General features: G+C 56.8%; 2 protein-coding genes across 5 annotated transcripts; both read right to left on the reverse strand.

The window, feature by feature from the left end:
- Positions 1–1,484: 1,484 nt before the first annotated feature.
- ISLR (immunoglobulin superfamily containing leucine rich repeat) lies at positions 1,485–5,510 on the reverse strand. 2 transcript variants are annotated; one of them, XM_071568320.1, is made up of 2 exons: positions 5,398–5,510; positions 1,485–3,991 (listed from the first exon to the last, which is right to left on the reverse strand). In XM_071568320.1, exon 2 carries the CDS (start codon positions 3,981–3,983, stop codon positions 2,733–2,735), a length of 1,251 nt encoding a protein of 416 aa, XP_071424421.1. In that variant the 5' UTR covers positions 3,984–3,991; positions 5,398–5,510; the 3' UTR covers positions 1,485–2,732. The 2 variants fall into 2 exon arrangements, with proteins under 2 accessions (XP_071424421.1, XP_071424422.1); XM_071568321.1 differs by lacking the exon at positions 5,398–5,510 and adding an exon at positions 5,185–5,265.
- Positions 5,511–8,816: 3,306 nt separating this feature from the next.
- On the reverse strand, positions 8,817–12,879 carry ISLR2 (immunoglobulin superfamily containing leucine rich repeat 2). 3 transcript variants are annotated; one of them, XM_071568764.1, is made up of 3 exons: positions 12,686–12,879; positions 10,165–12,173; positions 8,817–9,904 (listed from the first exon to the last, which is right to left on the reverse strand). In XM_071568764.1, the coding sequence occupies exons 2-3, from the start codon at positions 12,166–12,168 to the stop codon at positions 9,740–9,742; spliced, it is 2,169 nt and encodes a 722-aa protein (XP_071424865.1). In that variant the 5' UTR covers positions 12,169–12,173; positions 12,686–12,879; the 3' UTR covers positions 8,817–9,739. The 3 variants fall into 3 exon arrangements, with proteins under 3 accessions (XP_071424865.1, XP_071424866.1, XP_071424867.1); XM_071568765.1 differs by lacking the exon at positions 12,686–12,879 and having other exon boundaries at positions 10,165–12,269; XM_071568766.1 differs by having other exon boundaries at positions 9,827–12,173.
- Between the last annotated feature and the right edge of the window lie 394 nt (positions 12,880–13,273).

Raw genomic sequence — 13,273 nt, forward strand, 5'->3', positions numbered from 1 at the left:
CATCGCCATGGCCATGGGGTAGCTCTGCCCCTCTGCATCCACACATCCCTCCCCTCCCAACCCCTGAGTGGACACTGAGGTGGTTCAGGGAGCTGATCCAGTTGCAAACGGCCCTTAAGGAAAAAGTGTCTGTGTGAGGAATGGAAATTCAGGGCTGTGTTACCCCAGACTCGCACCATGGCCATGGTGGGCCTGTGGTGATGCCAGGTGTGATACCACCTGCAGCATCCAATCCAGGTGTGCCATGGCATGGGGCCCTGTTTGGCAGGAATGACTCATGTTTAATATCACTAACCATTTGCTATAAAATCTATGAGTAAACCTGGCCACGGTGGAGGAATTCACCTTTTTGGTGGCAGAACAACAAAGCTACGGGGAGCAGCAGCTTTGTGAGACAGGCAGAGACTTCCAGGCATGTCTCAGGACTACTGAGAGCTTGTATTTGTTTGGGTTTTTTTATCCTTATGCCAGACTCCAAACCCTGTTCCCATCTAAGACTGCAGGAAACTCCTGTACCACACTATTCCCAGGCAAGCTGGGAAAGGAGGATGTCAGCTGGGATAAAACTGATGTTAAAAGTTGTATCGTATGAAATGAAACCAAAACTCTTGTTGGGACCACATTGTTTTTCATCCTGTAATGGGAAAAATATGCTCCTGATTGTTTGTATTCACTTTTGCAAGGAGTCCTGGCTGGTTCTGGGATGTTTCTGCCTCAGGACACCCATGGAGATGTTGGCACCATATGGGGCTGTGTTGGCAAATGGCAGTTCCTCAGCTGCCCCTTTCCTTACCCTGCAGGTTTTCTGGATAAGGAATTTTGGGGCTGGAGAGCTTGTGTGGAGGCTTGAGGCTCTGGGATAGCTGTTTTCCAGCTGATCTTGGTGTGGCTGCCTTCCTGAGCTTGCTACAGGCAGGGATGGGGGGATTTGGGGGTATCCAAAAATGCCTCCTCCCTCCTGGGCCATGGTGGGGGGATAACACAGTGCATGGAGGGATTTGGGGGAGCTGCAGAGCATCTACAGTGCATGGAGGGGTTTGGGGGAGCTGCAGAGCATCTACAGTGCATGGAGGGGTTTGGGGGAGCTGCAGGGGATGCTGCAGTGCAGGGAGAGATTTGGGGGAGCTGCAGGGGATGCTGCAGTGCAGGGAGGGATTTGGGGGAGCTGCAAGGGATAATATAGTGCAGGGGGACCTGGGTGGGGGATGCTACAGCACAGGGAGGATTTGAGAGTAGCTGGTGGGGATGCAAAGGCAAAGGGAGGGCTTTGGGGGAGCTGGGGGATATTATGGGATGGGGAGATGGGGAGGTTTTGGAGGGAGCTGCAGACATGCTGCAGCACAGGGAGGGATTTGGAGGAGCTGGGGGGGGGGAAAGAAGGGGCCCTTTGATCTAAGAGGGTTGGTGTTGAGCTGTGGTAGCCCAGATGCTGATGAGTCTGGGGAATTTGAGGGTGAACAGAGGCAGCACACACCAGCTTGTTTAAAAAACAAAACAAGGTATTTATTGCTGTCCATACAGGTCTGGTTATAAGGTGAGGGGGCTGCAGGGGGTCCATCCACCTCCCACAGATGGTGTAAAAGCTGGACCACCTGTACCTGGAGGTGGGGTAGATGGGGATGCCCAATCCCTCCACCATGAGATAAAGGGTTCTCCAGCACCCTGGGACAGCTGTGTAAGGTATATATGTCCCGCATGGGAATGCTAAAGCACTTAAGGAGTGTGTTTATGGCTTATAGGTCAGCTCAGCTTCTCTCTCTGTAGTCTGGGTTTTCCCGATCTTTCTTCCTCCCACTCCATCATGCAGCCCCTGCTTGGCATCCTGTCAGAGAAGAGCACTGGGGAATTATTTGGGTCTCTTAGAGCTCAGCCCTCCCTGCCAGGATTGGAGCTGGAGCTGGGCAGCTCGGTGGGTCCAGCCCAGACGAGTGTTTTGGACCACAGGTTTCAGTGGTGACAGGGCAGGGAGCTGGAAATCCTGTGACATTCAGAGAAGGTACAGGCACTTTGGATGCTCCCAGCACTCACCCAGCTGGAGCCCTTTGTGTTCCTTCAGGGATTAAGCCTGTGGCAGATCTTCTCCTGCTCCAAAACATGGCCTGATCCAAGCCCATGGCTCCATCCAACATGTCCTACTGTGCCCATCCTGCCTACAAAGCACCATCACATCTCTGTTCCTCAGAGCCACACCTCCTGGGATCCCAGAACCCCATTCCCAGGCTATTTCTCCATTCTCAAACTTGTCCTTCTGTTTCAGGTGAGGTTGGTGGTGGGAAGGGTGCACCTGGCTGGTCAAGGGCCCAGCTGCTGGTCATGGAAGGGATGTTATCCTTGGATCCCCTTCCTGGTCACATCTGGATACTGCAGGTGGAGGGGGGCTCCTGGTGGGCTCTGGGGTTGGATGATGGTCACTTTGGTGAGGGTGGACTTTAATCCTGCAGCCACACTTTGATCTTAGTGGGAGGTGTCAGATTTGGACACCCAGAAAGTGGCAGCAGGTGTGGATCTGCTTGACATCACCCAAACTTGTTTGAAGCCCTCAACTAACAGAGCTCAGCCCTGAACCCCACCTAAGGAGGGGTTGAACTACCAGCCCTGGGCCTGGGTCTTGGTCCCCTTTGACTCCTGACTGCTCACAGTTCCCAGAAGCTCAGCAAAGGCATGGCACTACTTGAAGATAAATGCTACAGAAAGAGGGTGAACCCCCGAGGCACCACTTGCTCCTCCTCCCTTTAACAGCAGAGCAGGATGCCCAAAGCCAGCAGGAGGGTCCCCAGGTGGACCTGGGGCAGGGCTTCTCCAGCTCCGCTCTTCGACTCCCTTGGCATGTGGTAAACGATCACCAGCTTTTCTCCAACACCCGAGGGATCCATTTCAACATCCTTGTAGCAGCTCCTCCCCCCGAAGTGGCCAGCTTGGGGGTCATCTCGGAGCAGGTCTTCAGCTGGATTCTCTGACCCAGCCAAAGCCACATTGACCGAGACATCCCGTGTGCCCACGTCGTTGACAGCGAGGCAGGTGTAGGTGCCTTCATCCTCCTTGCTGAAGTTGGGGATGGCCATTGTGCCGTTCTTGAAGACCAAGAAGTGCTCTTGGCTCTGCTTGACATTTCCATCCCGTGCCACGTTGGGCCCGTTGATCTCGATGCGGCGGCTGGAGGTCTGGATCTTCCACCGGATCTCCGGCGGGGGGCTGCCCGCCACGCTGCAGTGCAGGGTCAGCGTCAGGCCGTCATACATGATTGTGTTGTCCAGGTTGGAGAGGTAGGTGAGCTGCACAGAGGGGGCAATGCAGTGGTGGTCAGGGATATCTGTTACTGCCCGGCCCTTCAGCTTGGCGGGAGCCACGCACAGGGTAGATCCTCCCTTGGTGATGGAGACAGAGGTGCGCTCAGTCCACTTCTTCAGCCAGAAGACTTTACAGGAGCAGTTGAAGGGGTTGTTGAAGATCTGCAGCTGGGACAGGGAGGGCAGGTTGTCAAAGGTGCCCTCAGCCAAGGTGGTCAATTCATTGTCGTTGAGCCAGAGGGAGCGCAGGTCCTTCAAGGAGTGGAAAGCATCCCGGGACAGCCCGGCCAGGCGGTTGTTGTTCATCTTCAGGATCTGCAGACCGCTGATGTTGTGGAGGTCCTGCCAGGGGAAATCTGCAATCTTGTTGTGGCTCAGGTCCAGGTTCTTCAGGTGCACTAACAAGGCAAAAGCCCCTGGTTCCACCAGCCCAATCTGGTTGTAGCCCAACCACAGTGACTGCACTTCTGGAACCTCAGCAAAGGAGCCCTGCCCCAACCAGCTAATCCTGTTGGCCGACAAGGTGAGGATGCTCACATTGGAAGACAACCCCTCAGGTACCTCCTGGAGGTCCTTGTAGGCACACTCAGCCAACAGACGCCCATTCTTCTTGGTCGAGCAGGAGCAGGGGCTGGGACAGGCCAGGCAGGGCCCCAGGAGTGTAGCCAGGACCAGGCAGCAGAGCAGGGACCTCATCCTTCTCCCTGGGAACAGAGAAAAGGTCAATGAATGGGATGGGCCTAGCCTAGATGGGGATCTGCTTTTTCTTGCCAAATACTAAGAGGAAGCATAGAAGAACAAAGCATCCATGTGATTATCCCCAGAATTTTGGCTGGAAAAGACTGTTTGAAATATTTCCTTATCTGAAGGAGACGTTTCCTCACCAAAAGCAGAGCTTTCAACTACAGCATGAGTGGGGAACTTCCCCCTAAAACCTTTTATTCCCCCACCAGAAAATGTCTTTTCTTGATCTTTGATGAAATACCATGCCCACAATGCTGTTTCCACAGGGTTCAGAGTTCACCCTGCTGAGGCTGGAATTAGGAGAAACAGAGCAACCACAGCTCTTTCACAACCAGCTTTCCCCTAAACCATCGAGCTGTTGGGATTTTCAGCAGCCTCTCAGACCTCAAACCAACCCCCTGTCTTTGTGTTTTTTCTGTGCCATGGAAAAAAACCAGCTTCTCAAGTGCTTTTTCTTAGCAAGGGAGAGTGGGGTCCCTCGCTGCTGGAAGTCTTCAGAGTGAAATATTTCTGAGCTAACTCCTTAGTCCCCTCCCTCATGTCTTGCAAAGGGGATGGTGCACGCTCCTTCCCGGCCTCTGGAGGCTGAGTCCCACCAGGGAAGAGGTTAACTGCAGCTCTGCGTGGAGCTGGCAGCCAGACCCCTTTGTCTCTGCCTTGTAGGCAAATTTTACTGCTCTTTCCAGTTCCCAACCCTGTCATTTAAAGCAGGAGGGGGGGACGTTTTATTGGTAATGGAGAGGCTTAATAAGACATGCACAACTGAGAGGGAGGGACAGGACAGACGCAGAAAGGGAGGACCCTGCAGGGATAGAACACCCCAGTCATGGGGTTCAAGGGATAGGAAGGAGCCCCGATAGTTTTTTGGGGGATGGAGGGGAACAGGGGGGGCAGGTTATCTTTGGCTGATGTATTCAAAGCCTTTCCTTGGTGCAATTTAGGGGTGTCCCGTATCTGTCTCAGTCCAAGCTGCACAACTAAGGGCAGATCCCCATCACCCTGCGGCATGAGGGACAGCAGGGCTGGGGGCGCAGCACTGGGGGGATGAACCGAGCGGGGGGTCCTGCATCTTTATAGGTTCTAGAGCACCTTCACTCCGGCTCCCTCCCGTCCCTCCCCCCCAACCCCGCCAGTATCCCCGGAGCGCAGTTACCTCTCCCCGCCGCCTCTCGCTGCCCGCGGCCGGGGCCGGCGGAGGCAGCGCCGGGGCGATGTGAGCAGGGCCCGCACGCCGCATACCAGAGCCGTGAATAACCGCCCTCCCTCCCTCCTTCCTTCCCTCCCTCTCCGGCCCGGCCAGCCCGTTCTCCCCGGCCCTGCCGCTTCCCGGCCGCCGCTCCCCTTCCCGTCCCCCCTGCCCCGTCACCGGCAGTTTCGCGGGACTGGAGCCCGGTCGCCCTCGCTCCTCTGGAGTGGGGAAAAACGGGACCGCCGGTTCCCTCGGCCCTCGTCGGGCTTCTCCTCCCCTCCCCGTCCCCCGGGCCCTTTTTGTTTTCTATGGCACCGACCCACTCCTGGCTGCGGGGGCCCTTCCTCCACCCGCCCGCCTCCCCCGGGGGCTGCTGTCGGAGCCCGGCCCCCTCTGCCCCCAGTTCTCTGCCCACCAAACCTTTCCACCCTCCATTCCTCTGCCCCCCAAATCTCTTTTCTTCTAAAACCTGTGCTCCCCATTCCCATATCTCGAGGTCCATCCTTTCCCACCCCTTTCAGGGCACATCTGGGGGACAGGGCAGAGAGCAAGTGGCTTCTGGAGGACATGAGGTGGCTGGTGAGTTGTCTCTGAGGGGCGTGAAGAGCTCTGGGGGCTTGGGGGTGGCAGGATGACACTGCTGAGGCAGTGGGGGGCCAAAGTAGGGTGGAAAGGAGAATGGTGGATGCTCAGAGGCTGCACTGGGGGCAGGAGGAAGGAGAACAAGATGTTGAGGTACCAGAATATCACCTGAAGCTGTCGAGGTACAGGGAGGTCACCTGGAGTTGTTACCCAGTGTCATGTCCTTGGCCCTGGAATAAATTGTTGATAAAAGCTTTTAAAAGCAGATGGTGGGATTTCATCCTGCAGACTCCTTCCTCCAGCCTGGCAGGACCAGTCGGGCAGGGGTGGGCATCCAGGGCAGGGATGCTGAGCGGGTCCTTGCTCCCCACCCTCCCATACTCGCCAAACTGGGGCATCTCCAGTAGGAAACCTCCCTGCTGTGAGGTTGGGGTTGGAGCAATGTGTGGAAACACCGGGGCGTCTACAGAGGAGCAAGGACCTCCATTCTGAAGCAACCCTTTGTAAAAGACCGTGAGGAAGATGAAGGCGGAGCGAGGGGGAGCTGGATCCCCCTGGGAGAGCTTCACCTCCGTGTATTGCAGCCACAGCTTCCCTGTCTTCACACTTGTGCTGACGCAGCCGTGGCTGAGGGCTGAGGCCGCGCTGCGAACAGGCTCGGGGGTAAAAATAGTGCTGTGCAAGGCAGAAGGTGATTGTTTTGAATCTAGAGCAGTTCATCGGGCGGACTCACAGCGTGGCTGCTGCCCAGGGGTTGTGCTGGCACGCCAGGAAATCTAGGGATTTTCTCTGCGTGGGGTCAGTACCTGTTTTGCAAGGCATTTGGTGGGGCTATCGCTGCCTCCCTTGGTTGTGATGCTCTCAGAGACAAGGCGAGCACAGGGGACGCTTCGTGAATCCCTGGGCTTGATTTTGGCCGTGCCCATCACTCCAGAGCAAGGCACAGGTAAATGATCCATCAATCCCCGAACACCTTCAGAACCCACCCGGAAGGGTACGGGGGCTTTGGACCAGTGGGGGATGCAGGACAGGGGTTATACAGAGGGTGAACTCTAATTCAGCCCACACGGCAGGTGCAAGATGCTGCTCTGACCATTCCCGCGGGGGCCCCAAACTGCACCTGTAAACCCACCAAGGCACAACATCTTTTTTATCTGGGATAAGGGATAATTTGGGAAGGGAGGGTGTGGTGTGACAGCTTCTTTATTTTGGGGCTGTCCTGGAAGAAGGGTGCCAGACACCTTCCCACAGTTTAGGTGGCATCATGTGTGTGACAGCCCGGGCTGTGTGGGTGTGAGCTTGTCAGCATCATGCGCGGGCACTTCCCACTCAATCCCGGGCTGGTGGGCAGGATCTGCAGAAGGGTTAAGTGTTTTAGGAAGGGCTGGACCATCCAGCCGGGATGCTTTAACCCTTTCCAGGAGAAACCCTTTTCTAGGAGAAACCCTTTCCAACCCCCTCGCGGATGCAGAGCTCCATCCCTGAACACTTTCTGTGCCTTTAGGCACCGGGTGCTAATTAGAGCCCTCCTGAAAAGGAGCAAATCTCGGCATAAACCAGCACCAAGATTCCCTGTAGATATGTTAGGTGGGGAAATCTATTATTCTCTAATTAAAGGGAGGAAGAAATGATTATTCTTTTTCTATTCCTTCTATGTTTCTATGCATGAAACTCAATTATAAGTGTATTCACAGGAGGGGATTTGTCTACAAGGGGGAGTCTCTGCTTGGCACCGGCTTTTCAAAGCTGCAGCAAACACCTGGGCTGCTGCAGAGCAGCCTTGAATTCTCAGGATTTGGGGGATTTGGGTCAGAACCCCCTGCCCACTGTATCTTTGCTCGCTGACCTGCTTTGTCTGCCTCCCCCACGCCCCCTGTCATAGGAGAAAAATGCAGAGGCCGGAGTTTAAAACAGGAGGATGGAGAAAGGAGTGTTTTCTCCGGTTTGGGATCTGCTGGGTTACGGAGGTTGATTTTGGGGAGTGTGAGTGGGACATCAGTGGGACCTCAGGGGCCACCCGTGGGTGCTGGTGGTTGAATGACCGCCCCCACATGATGGCAGAACGCCACCTCTCAAGCAGGGACACCAGGAGGGCATGTGGCTTTGTAGCTCCAGATAAGAAAAGCAATCAAAGGCAGCCTTAAATCTTGGCTGTGTAATTACGGACTAAAATCATCAGCTGGATGAGATGGGGGGCATAAATCCACCAGGCACCTTTGAAGGACCGCCAGTCTCCAGGCTGGGAGTGCTTGGGGACCAGGGTGACACTAACCTTGCCCAACAAGGTGCAGGGAGACAAGCGTTGGGAGAACGAACTTGTGTATACACGGGCAGTGTGGGTGTTCAGCATGTATTTGTACATACATTGAGAACACTTATTTCACATGCATAGATACACAGAGCTTATATAAATTATATATATAATGTATTTTTACTCCATGTGTATGCATAAAGTGTATGAGAATTGATATGTACCTGCCAGGGGAAAATAGTATTTGAATTTTTCTGTATAATGAATTTATAGACAGTGTCTACATCGCATATAATATATTTGGGTTATTATATTTTCCTACATACGCTGTAATTACTTATATGTGTATTGTGTGTAGACACTGAGTACATAAAAAGCATGTAGAGTGTGTAAAGACCTAATAGAGTTATTACAATAATTATTCGTGCTTGTGCATAGTGTGTGGATGTATAAAATGAGTGTGTGCAGCACAGACGTGTATAAATAGTGTGAGTACCCACATACATATCATGTGTGTGAATTTATATAACATGAATCCTGCATGTATGCATGGTTTGCGGATAGAAATACATATATATAATGTATGTAGGTGCTTTGCCGGTAGCTGTGGCGATGCGTCTCTGCGCCATCTGCCACCTCCTTGGTGTCCCCTCGGCCGTGCTGGGCTGTACCGACAGCAACACGGGGGGCACCGGGCGCGACCTCCCCCTCGTCCCCATCGAGCACAGACCCGGCTCCACTTTCAATCCCTTTTATTGACTCTTTCACAGACAGAAGCTCGTAGAAAGGCGCCCGCTGCTCTCACCGGCGCCGGGGCTCCCGGAAAGCGGGGCTGAGGGTGGCGGCGGCGGCGACCCGTCTCCTCCCGAGACCCGGCCCCCGCCCGCCCGCCCGCCAGCAGCGCGGGCGCATCTACGGCACAGACACTTGGCTACAAGGCTACTCTACCCAAAACACATCGAGGGGCCCCGCCGGGACCGGGGATGGGACTGGGGAGGGGGGATCGGGACGCCTCCGCCACCTCGGGGTGTGGGCGGGGGGCGCGGAGCTGTCCGGTCTCTCCGAGTGCTGAACGGGGGGAGCACGGGGAGCCTCGGGACCCACCGGGGGACGGAGAGCACCTCCGGGAGCTGCGGGGACCAGGGAGCTCCGGGACCCACCGGGGGACGGAGAGCACCTCCGGGAGTTGCGGGGAGCGGGGAGCTCCGGTATCCGCCGGGAAAAGGAAAGCACCTTCCAGGAGCGGTAGAAACCGGGGAGCCCCAGGACCCACCGGGGAACAGAGAGCACCGTCGGGAAGCGGCAGGGACCAGGAAACCTCGGCACCTACCGGTGTCCACAGGGGAAAACTGGGATGCACCGGAGTGCTGGGGGGCGTCTGGGACCGGACCGAGGCTCGCCGAGCATCCACCGGGAAGCAGCGCGGAGAGGGTAACGCCGAGGAGAGGCGGGGACCGCTCCGAGTTGCAGCGGAGTTCTAACGCGGGGTCCGCGGGGCCAGACTGAGGAGCGGCAGGACCGGACCGGGGAGAAGAAGGGACTCACCAGGGAGCAAGGGAGCGGCGGGACCGGACCGAGGAGCGGTGGGGACATGCCGTCCACTGAACCAATTCCAGAAAAAAAGGTTTTGGGAAGTCGGGTTTTTTTTTCTTTTACCCGTTTTTTCTCTTTTTTCGTTTTTTTCCTCTAAGGGAAAAGAAAATACAGGGAGAGCGGAGGGCAGAGGCGGCCGGGGGACCGGGAATCGTTGTTGTCGCCAAGCCACGAGAAAGGACTGCCGGTACCCGAAATGGAAACGAAATCGTAGGAGATGAGTCCCGCCGGCACTGAGTATCCCCGTGGTCCTGCCGTCTGAGGGACGAGGAAGAGGAGAAGGAGGATCAGACGGGAATCACTGCGGATGGTCCGGTCTTTCCTCGGAGGAAAAACAGCGGCGATGCCTCGGGAAGACCGGGGGGAGGGGACCGAGGGGGAGGTGGAGACCGAGGTGGGGAATGGAGGGGGTGCAGGGAGGCTCAGCGGGGCCGCTGCCGGTAGTTGCCGTTGATCTCCTGGGAGATGGTGACGGCCTCGGCGCCCAGCGGCAGCTTATCACTGTACTCAGAGCGCACCTCGAACTCCTCGCCGTTGGCTTTGGATTGTGACTCTGCCATGGAGCTGGCTGCAACGCTCTCCTCTCGTTCCAGCTCCGGAGCCCCTTCGTCTTCTCTCCTCCTCCTCCACCTGCCTCCTTGTTCCTCCTCCTCTTCCTCCTCCTCTTCTTCCTCTACCTCTGCTTCCCCTACCTCGCTGGGATTGTAGTTCTTCTCGGACTCCAGGTAGGAGACACGGGGGTCGAAGTCAGCAGCCATGTGCTTCTCCATCTGGTCCGGGTTCTGGGCCTTCATGATGAGCTTGTAGGTCTTCCCTTGGTACTTGGAGAGGAGGTGACACCACGTGGCCCCCATCAGAGGTAAGGTGGCCAGCACCAGCAAGAAGATGCTCACCACCACAATGATGATGAGCGAGGGGATCTCTTTTTTGGTGGTGAAGACCACTTGGACCTGGCAGTCCTCCCCAAGGTAGGTGAGGCACACGGAATAGTTGGTGCCGGGGTTCAAGCCCTGGAACCAGTATGAGTTCACCCCTTCTTCGATCTTTGACCACTGGACCAAGGTATGGCCCTCGCTGCTCTGCTGGCACAGGTAGAGCATCCTGAGGTGGACCTTCTCAGGCTGCATGTAGGTGGGTGTGAGCTGCACTCGGGCATCACGCTCTGACACATCCAGAGCAATCACCCCCAGGTCAAACGTGTGCTGCTTGAAGTCACCACTCTGGTTGAAGGCGTGATTGGAGATGTACTTGCTGGTTTGTGTGGAGCCACACTTTTTCTCAAAGGGTGGCAGCTGGAAAGGGATTTGCCCTTCTCCTGTGGACTCTGTTCCAGCTACCAAGGATGGTTGGCTCTGCCAGGTAGGACCAAGGGGTTTGTTCCTCTCATCTGGTGTGAGCACACTGTTCTTCGCTCCCTTGGCCCCAGACTTCTTGTCACCCAGCTGTGTTTTACCTGCCAGTGGGTCTCTCCCAGGCTGCAGTGGGTATTTTTGGGTGCCCGCCACAGCCACGTTGACTGAGGTCTGGTTGCTCCCCATTTCATTGGTGGCCAGGCAGGTGTAGGTGCCTTCTTCCCTCTTGCTCAGATGGGGAATCACCAATGTGCCATTCTTGAAGACCAAGAAGCGCTCGGCGTCCTGTTTGGACTGGTCCTTCCCAGCGGTCTCCTTCGGGTTTCCATTGAGCTCCAGGGTTTGGCTGGAGGTGCGGATCTTCCAGCTCACTTCGGGCGGTGGGGTGCCCGTCACAGCACAGTGTAGTGTCAGGGTGAAACCATCAAAGAGCTCAGTGGTGTCCAGGTTGGGGTAATAGGTGAGCTGCACCGTAGGTGAGGTGCACTGCACATCTGGGATCTTCCCCACTGGCACTCCTTGGAGTTGCTCTGGGAGGGCACAAGTGATGGAGTCCTTCTCAGGGATGGAGATGAGTGTGCTGTCCATCCATTTCTTCAACCACTGGAGTTTGCAGGAACACTCAAAGGGGTTGTTGTAGATCTGCAGGTGGGAGAGGGAACTGAGCGAGTCAAAGATCCCCTCGGCAAGGGTGGTGAATTTGTTGTTGTTGATGCGGAGGGACCGGAGGTCCTTCAGGGTGTGGAAAGCTCCCTGAGGCACCAGAGCCATGTGGTTATTGTTCATCTTGAGCAGCTGGAGAGCGCTGAGGTTGTAGAGGTCCTGCCAGGGGAAGTCCACGATCTGGTTGTGGCTGATGTCGAGGTTTTTCAGCTGCACCAGGATGGCGAAGGCACCGGGCTCAATGGAGCGGATCTCGTTGTGAGCCAACCAGAGGGAGGTGACCTGGGTCACCTCCACAAAGGAGCGCCGCTGCAGCGAGGTGATCTTGTTGGCCGAGAGGCTGAGGGTTGTCACATTGGAAGGCAAACCCGTGGGCACCACTTGGAGATCCTTGTAGGCGCAGTCGGCGAACTGGTGCGCGTACTTGTCCACGCAAGCGCAGGGCTCGGGGCACGCCCGGGCCAAGCCGAGCAGAGCCACCAGCCACAGGGCCAGCAGCGGGGCCATCTCCCCTGCCAAGGGACACAGGGGGTCTCAGGGCTGCCGCCCCTTGTCCCCGCCCCGCTCCCGGCCCCGGTCCCCGCCCGGCGAGAGGCGGCGGCGGGGCCGCGCCCCATTGTCTGCACCCGGCTCCCCACCCGGCTCCCCCCGGCTGCCGCCCCCTCGCCCCTCGCTCGTGCTCATCCCCTCTTCCCCTTCTCGCTCGTTTTCCTCCCTTTCCCGTCCAGCTCTTCCCACCCTTCTCGCTCTCCTTTTTTCGTCTTGATTTGGCTTTTCCTTCTCCTAGTCCCTCAAAAAATTAAATCTCGTTTTCATTCCTCTCTGCTTTAATTTATCCTTTTTCGTTTATTTCTTTCGCTTTTCTTTTTACTTCCTTTCTTTCATCTTTCCTGTCCCCACTTTTCTCCCTCCCATCTCCGTCTCTCCCTAGTTCTCTCCTTCTCTATTTTCCTCTTTCCCTAACCCCCTTTTCGCCCTTGTCCCCCCCTTCCCGCACCGCACCGGGGGTGACCCCGCACCTTACCCGCTCCTAAGTGCTATTAAGCAACACGCAGCCCTTCTCCTCGCCGTTACCGGCCCTCCGCATCCTCCTCCCGGCCCCCGTCCCTGTGGCACAGAGGAGTCTCCTCCAGCCTGGACACGACGGTGAGGGGCGGGGGGACCCCACCCGTCCCCCCGCACCTCTCCGTGCTGAGCTGTGAGCCGGAGCGGGGCCGTGCGGGCACTGGGCTGCCGAGGCGAGAGCGAAAGGGAGGAATTAGCATTTCTGCCAACCTCCCCCTCCGCACGGCTGCCCCCTCCCTCCTCGCCACCCCTTTCCCATCCCACCACCCACCCACCGCCGCCGCTCGCCAGCCTGCGGCGGGGACGGGAGCCGCCCGCTCCCGCGACGGGCGCGGCACACTCTTACTCCCCCGAAAATATAAAATAACCAAAATAAACACCCACCCGGCAGAGCAGCCAGTACAACTCTCGCGCGCTTGGCAGCAGGCGTTATCCAGAGCCCCTCTCCGCCGTTTTGCCTTCCCCGGAGCCTCCCAGGAGGTACCAGAACGCCGTCGGGGCGGAGGAGGGACACGGCTCACCCCCGTCTTCCCGGGACATCGCGGGG

Source organism: Pithys albifrons, chromosome 13, assembly GCF_047495875.1.
Source record: "Pithys albifrons albifrons isolate INPA30051 chromosome 13, PitAlb_v1, whole genome shotgun sequence".
Lineage (NCBI taxonomy): Eukaryota > Metazoa > Chordata > Aves > Passeriformes > Thamnophilidae > Pithys > Pithys albifrons.

What these genes read in the sequence shown, in the direction of transcription:
- ISLR (XM_071568320.1), bottom strand. Translation starts at nt 3,983, where the DNA reads ATGAGGTCCCTGCTCTGCTGCCTGGTCCTGGCTACACTCCTGGGGCCC.
- ISLR2 (XM_071568764.1), bottom strand. Translation starts at nt 12,168, where the DNA reads ATGGCCCCGCTGCTGGCCCTGTGGCTGGTGGCTCTGCTCGGCTTGGCC. An exon ending in CCAACGGCGAGGAGTTCGAG is followed by an intron (nt 9,905 to 10,164) that starts GTGCGCTCTGAG and finishes CTCGTCCCTCAG; the next exon opens with ACGGCAGGACCACGGGGATA.